The sequence below is a fragment of the Anopheles funestus genome, chromosome 3RL, assembly GCF_943734845.2.
Source record: "Anopheles funestus chromosome 3RL, idAnoFuneDA-416_04, whole genome shotgun sequence".
In the NCBI taxonomy this organism is placed as follows: Eukaryota; Metazoa; Arthropoda; class Insecta; order Diptera; family Culicidae; genus Anopheles; species Anopheles funestus.
Genome location: NC_064599.1, coordinates 51265005 through 51274443, shown reverse-complemented (window position 1 = coordinate 51274443; position 9439 = coordinate 51265005). Strand labels below are relative to the sequence as shown.

Sequence of the window (9439 nt, the reverse complement as noted above, 5' to 3'; positions counted from 1 at the left end):
TTAAATAAGCCAAATCGTTTTCTCACAAAAGCAATTAATGGACATTACAGCAAAAGAAAAAACGAAGAAAAATAAAACAATTAGTTATACGGTGTTATAGATTTTTCAAAGTCTATATTCAACTAAGGGACAATTTTCGTATCATCATATGCGTATGTCTTTATTGAGCCACAAACCTGTTTGGCCATTGTGCCGTAGCCGATAAAGGATTGATGATAGTAGCTATTGTATTTGATTCTCCTTTTGCGGGGAGAGCATTATAGCAGGGATATATTCTTATTATTATCGATAAAATAAACAAACAAGCAAGAAAAATAAAACAATGACAAAAAAAAAATAATTGCAAATCCAATAGGTTTCAGAAGACGTCGATTTTCCGTGTCAGCTTTCCACTTTTGCTTCTTGCAGCTTCTTTCTTCTCATTCTCTCAAAAAATGCTTCTTTCTTCTACAATTGTAAAACATCGCAACAACTGCTAAAACTATATTTTACTGTATTTGCACTGTTTTTTTTATATCGAACACTTTCATCTGACTTTTCTACTTTTCCTTTCCTTTCGTAACACTTTGTCCTATTAAAACAATTTAACGAAAAGGTATAAAACAATCCATGATGAAGAAAAAAGGCAAGAGAGTTGAAAAAGGTTTTGAATCTGTTATCAGGTTCGGTTGAAAGATTTGTTAAGAGTACAAAATACAACATGCAGCACTTTTCCCACACCGAATGGGTGGTAAAAAAAGAGAAAAAGTTGCACACGATAAGGAATGAAAATCAAAGGCCCACATTCAAACCTAAGCTGAACGAGAAGGAATCAAGCCAACGAGGTAAAAGTAGTAAAACGTATTGGCGAAGGCACAAGTATGCAGATAGTTATTAATCGTATAATCTAAGTGGATGTAACAATAGAATCAAATGATAAACAACCCGTATTACGCTCATACATCAACACACAAACGATGCAATTTTTGTTTCCATTATGAAGCTTCGAGATTTTTGTTTCCCCTTATAATCGGAACGTTTGTATGACAGAAAAAGAACACATTCTAATGTTGTAATAATAGTAAAAGAAACGCGAAAAAAAAAATCACAAACAACCGCACTTCACTTTCATGACAACAAACAAATGAGGAAAATAAAACCGCCGAACTGTATCACCGTTTTCCACCATTTTCCTACGTAGAAACTGCACTAGTGGTAACACAACTGCGGCGCAATGCAATAGAGAACGTGTACTTTTTGTAATAAAATGATAAGCGTAATTTAACAAACTGAATGATAGCACGGAATGAAACGGATGTTAAAAGGATAGGAAAAACAAAGAGTTTTAACATGTAACATGCAAATGTTTGAAGAAGAGCGAAAAAAAAACGCAATGGAAACAGCTGAGTGAGATGGTTCTCGAAAAAAAAAAACGAGAAGAGGAAAGATTTAATACGAAACAGAGTACGAGCATATATGGAAGTGTGCAAAATCAATAGAACAAACTGTTCTGAAATCAGTGAGAAACGATTGAACAAATGAATGTGAAATAATACAAAAAACCTAAACAAAAATGAAAGAAACAGTTGATTAGCGGACGCTAACATTAGTGGTCACAAAATCAACCTAGAAACGACGAAAAACGAAGAGAAAACCACACTCAAACACATTACCACAATGGAATTATTTGATAACGCTAGAGGATTCGAAGGGAAACTCACAAAAATCTAGATTAACAAGGTGTTTATTTTATAAAAGTATTATACGGGTATGCCAAAAAGTATATTTAATATAAAGTAAATAAATATAAAAGAATTATTAAGTAAAAGAAAACAAAAAAAAGAAGATAATACTAGCATGGAAGCAGGCAGAGAAGGACGGTGGAACTTTTCACTCGTTAGCGAGAGTGTGTGGAAGAGAGCAACAGTTACGAACGAATCAAAGGAATGGAACGAAAAGATGCACATGGATTAAAAAAACTAAAATACAGATAAATGCATCAGAAGCATCACTAAAGAGTGCGAACTTGGTGTTAGACTATGGGAAATGGGAAACGCAAGAAAAATAAACAAAACCAAACCACACAACAACCAGTTTTTTGGCAAAACCAAACAAATCTACACCGCAGAGCAAATCGCCGGATAAAAGGAAATGGGCCCGTACATTAAACTGTAAAAGATGGGGAAGAAACCGAACACAAACAGCAAAACTCTATATAATTATATATATACATGCAAACACAAACACATTTAACAACCACAGCAAGGATGGGCACGGAATGAAATGAACGTGAGAATGCAAATAAGAGAACACACAGCAACAACAAAAAAAAAAACGGAAACTATATTAAAGAAAACAGAAACTGAAAACTTAATAAATGTATGTTTAATAAAAAACCAAACGCCAACTAATGGTGAGACTTTTTCCTATACTGATTCATCTTCATCCGCATGCTGGCCAGATGTCCGATGCTGAGATCCGATCCACGCCTTCGTCGATCGTACTGCTCCTCCTGGTGCTCTTCGTCCTCCGTGTCCGATACCGACCGTCGGCCATTTCCATCCGGTGGAGCGGACCGTTCCACACCCGAATCGTCTCCATCATGATCCATCACCCGTGTACCGTCCGCCGAACGATCATCTTCACCCTCCTCCGGGATCGTGCTGGCATCGTTTTCCGTCGCATCTAGACTGGTCTTGTCGAAGGTGGTTTTCTGTGATCGGTTTGCTAGAAACTGAAACCGAGTTCGAAACGGTTAGGTTATCATTAGTTTACTAAAACACATGGGAATGTTACCTGTTGTCGGCGAGATTCGGCCGTGGCTAGCTTTTCCTCCAAATCTTCAATGCTCGGCGTCGAACTGGACTGTTCTTCAAGGCGCTTCAAACGACGCGGTGGATGTTTTTTTATTAGACTTTCCGGGTTTTCTGTATCACCGAGCGGAATTTCAAATGCTTCTGGGCGTGCTGAAAAAGGCGTACAACGTTAATTTTCAACGGACGATAAATCGATGGGCGTAATGAATTTGTAAAAACATCGAAAGTTTATAATTTCAAAGAAATAGTAATTTATCTTCTTTATATTAATAACAAAGATTTGAAAAAAATAGTCCCGAAGCTGGATGCACGGAATTAATAGGAATTTTCCTAACTCCAGAGCTGACTTGGAAGCTTTTTTCTTTGTACAATGTTGATGAAATTATTTCAACCGCGTAAGAGTTCAAAAATTGCGCAGAACGTCTTTTGAACTGAAATGCGCAGCAGTACAATGAAGGATTCGTTTTAATTATCAGCTCTACTCCCCATGTCGATCAAGAGACTCCATCAGGTTGGTCGTGTCACTGAAATAACATCGGACGATCTAGTCTCAAACGACAGATTTGGGAAAAGCGAACAATCATATGATGATATAATTTAACATCGAAATAATTAAATAAGAAAATTGTGTTTTTTTTAGTTGAGCTGTTTTAATTGTGATGGACTAGTATTATCAATTACAAGATGAAGATTAAAATATGGAATTAGAAGAAAATTAATGTAAATCACAAAAAAACAACTTTTCAACATCACTAAAGTTTTCCAACTGCAAAATACTAAATATTATTTCTTCAATTTTCTGCCAATTTCAATTTCGTATTACATGTAGCTGTTTTGATACAGGACTTTCATATTAATTGCTTTAATCAACAATTAAAAAAAATTGTTAAAAAACGTTTTACAATGGTTTGGAATATTCAGTACTACTAATTTAACTTTCCACCGATAGGACCAATCAAACAAATATTGAATTTAGAGTATTTGATTCAATTTAATAAGTTTTATTAACAAGTTTAACAGAAACAAATGAACCAACCAGATCCTTTGCAGCTCACATTCTGTTCCTTCTGGAAATTTAAACTACAAATAAGAGTCAAAATGTTGACTCTTCATGATGAACAGATGATTGGTTAATATTTGGAACAATAGGCAACAGTTGCAAAATTTTAGCAGACTTCACATCTTGGGGGATATAAATTCTTTATTAAACTGAAGCACACAATGCGGTGTAAGTGAACCCAACAGTTTAAAGGTGAAGCGATAGAAGAAGTCTAAAAGTCACTTTAATCAAAATGCGTGAACTTGTTATCGATAAAGTGAATGAGAAATTCACATAAACATCCTTTTCCTGGCGCAATCAGTCTAGACTAATTTCGGTCATATTTCAATGTTTTTTGTCATATTGTCATATTTGTCATATTTTGTCATATATCCAAAGTTGATTTTATTTACTTTCTTACGTATCAAGCGCTACAACCGTTTCGCGATCTTGGCCTGATGGAAGAATACTTAAAACCGCTCACGGTCTTGGATCGTCGTATGACGATCCATTGTCCCGGCTTTCCTGGCGGAGGCATCAATGCCATCAGTCCATCTCAAAAGATTCAAAAATACATTACAAGCTTGGTTGTCCGGTGCCATTCGAATGACATGATCAGCATATTGGAGCCTACTTCGAGTGAGTCTAATTCTCTGCACGAGAGTGAGTTCATCGTACATCGTACGAACCTAACTCGAGTTCGGTATTATAGCATAGCTTCTCCATTGTCCTTCCACATACTCGTCGCAAAAAAACTGACTGACCATAACATACGCTGAAACTGGAATTTAACGCCATTTAGACCTCCGTTGATCAATTGCACACAATTGAAATATTCGTTTAACAGTTACTGCCATTTAAAAGCACCTTAAGCAACAGACACACTGTGAAATGAATGATTTTACATATATTGCCAGTGACACAGGATACACTCTACCCCTCATCATCAGTCATTAACAGTCATTAACTTGACACTTTCATTTATTATTCGTGTACATAGAAAATCCAGTTCATGTACTTGCTGATCTTTCAATGTGTTAACAAATATTCTCCAGATCGTTCATTTCTGACAACTAACCAATATTTAATTTCGTATACTACTTCGGACACGTAGCAGCCACTATCGAATTATCATTTCACTGACACTCGCTACTGACACTTGTTACAATCCATTGTGACACACTGTGAATTCTATATTAATTCCGTCATCCTGCTGTTATCGTCAGTTTGATCGTATGAAATCTGTGCCTTTTTTTTCGATATAATGTAATATCAAACATTCCAATTCCTCAATGGGAAGCAAAACTCCTCAATGTTTATGTAAACTGTTGAAAAATAAATTATAACCCATCCGACACGATACAGTTCCCACAAACAAAAAATATCGCTTCACAATTCTTCATCAATGTAACTGTTTAGAATGAGATGTATGAATACAGTCAACACTAAACTTCATACTACACTTACGGTAAACGAGTTTGGAGATGGTTGAGACCCCTTCGCCCGTTACCGGCACAGCTGCATTCGATGGTCCACATCCCATTATGATATCCTTCCGATGAACATAACACTTTATCCGTTCATTGTCTAACGGGTGTATCCGTTCAAGCACGACTGCTACTACTACTACTACTGCTGCATCATCATGTAGAACCGTCTCTCTATTACTACGAACGAATGTACCCGAGTCCTTCCCATGGGCCAGTCGCCGTCGTACTGGACCCGGGCCAGGACTCGATGCTTAGTTAGAAGTCTGAAAAAACCCGAACTATAACTCGTGAAATTGTTAAGGGTCTCGTGGTCGTGAACATTAATTCCAACGAAAAAAAATATATATACACAAAGGTCCATAGTTCCGTGTGTGTATGTCATGGGTACGTTCCACGAGCGAAAGCGGTGTAACCATGTAATTATCGGGCAATCGAAATCTACACCTTTTGCCATCCACTTTCTCGTCCTATAGACGAGAACGATTGCTAGAGTCAACCCCTAACTTCACAGTGATGGTAAGGGCTAGGAATGTACTTGGAACTGTGCGGATTGTATTGTTTGATTTGATTTGTGACCAGTGGTTTCTTCATCCTTGTGATTTTGGGGAAATTTGTTGGGGAGCATTTCTTCGACTAGAAAGTGCCCAAAAGCTGACGCCAAAATTTCACAAGGATGTTTTTTTTTGTTTTTACGAACTACTACTGAAAGGTACTTAGGGAGCAAAACAGCTTATTGTTGTAGCGGGTGAATCGGTGACTGGTAGAGCTGAAGGCTATACAGTGTTTGATTGCTTGTGGAACGGAAAGGTTAATCTTTGTACAAATGTACTATTACACTTCGGCTTGTTTTTAATGGTTCCATGTATAATTCCATGTAGATGTTTTATACTAAAAAAAATAATATAACGAATTAGTGCTTGTTGAGACCTCGCAGGGTCCTTTTTTCATTTTCCCTGTTTTATCCCGTCGTGTTAGATAAAGGTCAGCAGTTTATTAAAATTCTATCCCGAAGGTCAAATGTAATACAGTTCACGGACAGAAGGTTATCGCTAGGAATGGGAAGAATTTTTATTGTACTTTTTCTCTACTCAAAGACCTGTTGAGCAGCAAAGGGAGAAGAGGCGAGAATCCGGTGAAGGAGAAGGTAGTGGGTGCAACCGTTTGTTTATTGATTTGAACCACACTTAACCTTCATTTTTGGAAAGGTGTAGGTATGGCGAAAGATTTAATTTCGTTGATAATTTAACCTTTTCTGGTCGCATTTTAAGCAACAGGGCGCATTAACATTATTTGTTGGATGTACGGTCATGTCACTAAGAAAAGTTAGTGGAAGAATCACTTTCAACTTACGCAGTGTGTATCAATTTATAATAATTATAATAATTATACTACAACAAGCTGTTGCTTAAAGTTCAAATCAACATTATTAAATTTTATGTGATGGTATAATTACTCGTTATTGGTTATTTATGATTGTGTGTGATTAGTTTTACAATTAGAAAACATCAATCGACTATTAAATTAAAAAAAATAATCCAATTTTTTTTATAAAGAAATACTTTGAAAGTTTTGAACAAACTAAAGTTCATTTAAAGAAATACGAATTTCATTCTCAAGAATTTAATATCCTAATTTAACTCAACTGGAACCACACATCAGTTGATTGGGAAAAGCATCAAGCCAAAAAGCAAAAAATCAATAAGCCAACGATTACTACCAAAGTGACACAAAGGTTATTCAACACCACCCTCCCCCCCGTTCCGAACCAAAGTGTGTTTGTCCGGTGTAGTCTTTTGAAATGTTATTGCTTAAAGCGTGCATTCGAATTATCACCACTAAAAAAGCGTTCTGGTAGGCTGGTTAGAAATAAGGGAAGAAAAAGTGTGAGTCCATTGACACGAGTTTTGCTTCCTGCTTCCTGTTTGCATGTGTACATGCTGTACAAGTTGCATCATTATTATTAATGCATGTGGAAAAAAGGGATCGATTAAATGGGCACCAGTACGTAGCACCAATGTTGGACCACGATGTTGTCCCTTCTTGATTAATACGTATGTGTGGTTACGAATTCACCTGTCTCCTGGTGTGAACCATCATTACCTCCAATGCGATAGTGTGCCAGAGTGCTTACCAGCAAGTCATCGGTCAATGGGTCATATTGGTGGGATGTGTTTTTTTTTATTGTTGCTGTTTGTGGTAAACAATTTTATCGTCAAGCATTTGACAGGTTTGTAACACTAAGTTGGACATGATTTAGATGAAATTAATAAGTTTACGGCAGCCATTAATGTGCAAACAGATAATTAATTTGGAATTTTGGAACTTCTAGTAATCGTATTGTACTTTAGTATTTATCAGAAGCTTTAAGTATTTTTTTAATAAAAGTCACTAGGATTATGAGTAAACTCGCCAGCTCTGTTGGAATAAAGGACCGAAACAAATCGCTCACACTTTGCTACGCCTCACGCCACAAACCAACTGTACGAAGCGGTAATAAACGCGGAATTAATCAATTCCAATCACGATAATTACCCGCGAGTTCACGAAACTGCCACCCCTGATATACCGACGGAAGCGCACACGAATCTACGACGGTCAAGATGGCGATTTGAATTTCGATTAGAAACGCTATCGTACGCGAAGGTGTGCAGGGAAGCGAAAATTGTCGCCATCACCGAAAAAGGGACTCGCAACCAAGTACGGAGTACGGGTTGGCTGGCGCAATAGTTATTCTTTGCTCGCCGCCGTGAAAATATTCCACCACCACGTTGACGATGACGAAATTGCATTTTTATGCTTTTAATTCTTTGATCGATCCAGCAAACACGGTCCAGAACATTAAGTGGACAAAATTAGTATGGGGCGAGGGTCCATTGGTATGCTGCGAATCGCTGCGAATGCAAATGGATTATTTTATTACGACTATTTTTTTTCGGAATCACATCCTGGCCAAAGTGCGCTGTAAAAAATCACACAATAGCATCCATACATATTATACTTTATAGAAGTCTTTAACTGTTTTTATTGAACATTTCTCGTATCAAAAACAAAAAAAAATTGAAAGGAATACAAACGTAAAGGATTAAAACGAGTACAAACCTAGCTGAGCGGCGAAGCGACTCAAACCTCGAAAGCTCACAAAATAATGGTTAATTAACCTGTGTTCTTAAAGCTAACAATAAGTTAAACATTCTAGCTCGAATTAGCGCCGATTGTTTTAAATCGTTAAGCAAGCAAGAAAGAAAGAAAACCCCTAATCATTCACAAAGTGCAACATCACAAACACAAACGGCGTCCAAAAAGGTGGGTTATGTACTGGTTGAAGTCATTGTGGTTTGAATTTCTTTAGTGAAATATAAAACCTGTGCAAAAATATTCACGTTGAAAATAATAACGAATTAGAAGTGAAAAAAAACGAAACAAAACAACAACGCAACAAACGCAACCAGGCGTTTGGGGCTTATTGTTTTTTTGCCTTAAAATGCGATACGGTTATTTTTACGTCCTCCACAAAGCTCTTACTGTTCCCCAATTTACAACAACAAAAAAACCTTTAGAAATGCATGTTTCCTTGTTCATTTTGCTAACATTAACATTTATACGTTTTGAGTTCTTTTCTTCGAAAACTGTGCTTTGTTTTGTTGTTTGAGAAAAATCACACTGCTTTGGAGGTAGTGTTCTTCGTCCTTCACAAAATCAATCCTCGATCAAAATCGTCCTTCACAATTTTTATGTTTTTATCGCGCATAAAGCACATTATAGTATGAAATGATTCAAAACTTAACCTTGATACATTTCTCACACGAAAGAAAAACGGGATTGAATAAAGCCGTTTTGCCGTTTAAGCAAAATGACATATCATTATATTGAAACTAGTAACATAATAATAATGATGCGGATAAGTCTCATACCTCTACGGAGGATTGAGTAAGATACAAAATTTTTATGTAAAAAATGATGTAAAAATTAGGTAAAAAACAAGTCGATAGTTGAAAACAACTTCCAAGATTGAAATCAATAAAATGAAGTTAAAAAAAACACATTATTATCAAAACCATTACAAGAAGTGCTATTTGCACTTTCACGTACTTGCAAATTTTCCAATCCAATTTTTA

At 36.4% G+C, this 9439-nt stretch overlaps 1 protein-coding gene across 1 annotated transcript; it reads right to left on the bottom strand.

Annotated features, from left to right (window-relative positions):
• Window positions 1-1621: 1621 nt before the first annotated feature.
• LOC125769687 (uncharacterized) lies at window positions 1622-6399 on the bottom strand. Its single transcript, XM_049438497.1, has 3 exons — window positions 5302-6399; window positions 2776-2945; window positions 1622-2713 (listed from the first exon to the last, which is right to left on the bottom strand). Exons 1-3 carry the CDS (start codon window positions 5375-5377, stop codon window positions 2387-2389), a joined length of 573 nt encoding a protein of 190 aa, XP_049294454.1. The 5' UTR covers window positions 5378-6399; the 3' UTR covers window positions 1622-2386.
• Between the last annotated feature and the right edge of the window lie 3040 nt (window positions 6400-9439).

Bases quoted from the DNA above. Each gene is read 5' to 3' on its own strand.
- LOC125769687 (XM_049438497.1), bottom strand. From the start codon at position 5,377: ATGGGATGTGGACCATCGAATGCAGCTGTGCCGGTAACGGGCGAAGGG. The intron at 2,946-5,301 runs GTAAGTGTAGTA...CGCCTTTTTCAG, and splicing joins CATCTCCAAACTCGTTTACC to CACGCCCAGAAGCATTTGAA. The intron at 2,714-2,775 runs GTAACATTCCCA...ACTCGGTTTCAG, and splicing joins CCGAATCTCGCCGACAACAG to TTTCTAGCAAACCGATCACA.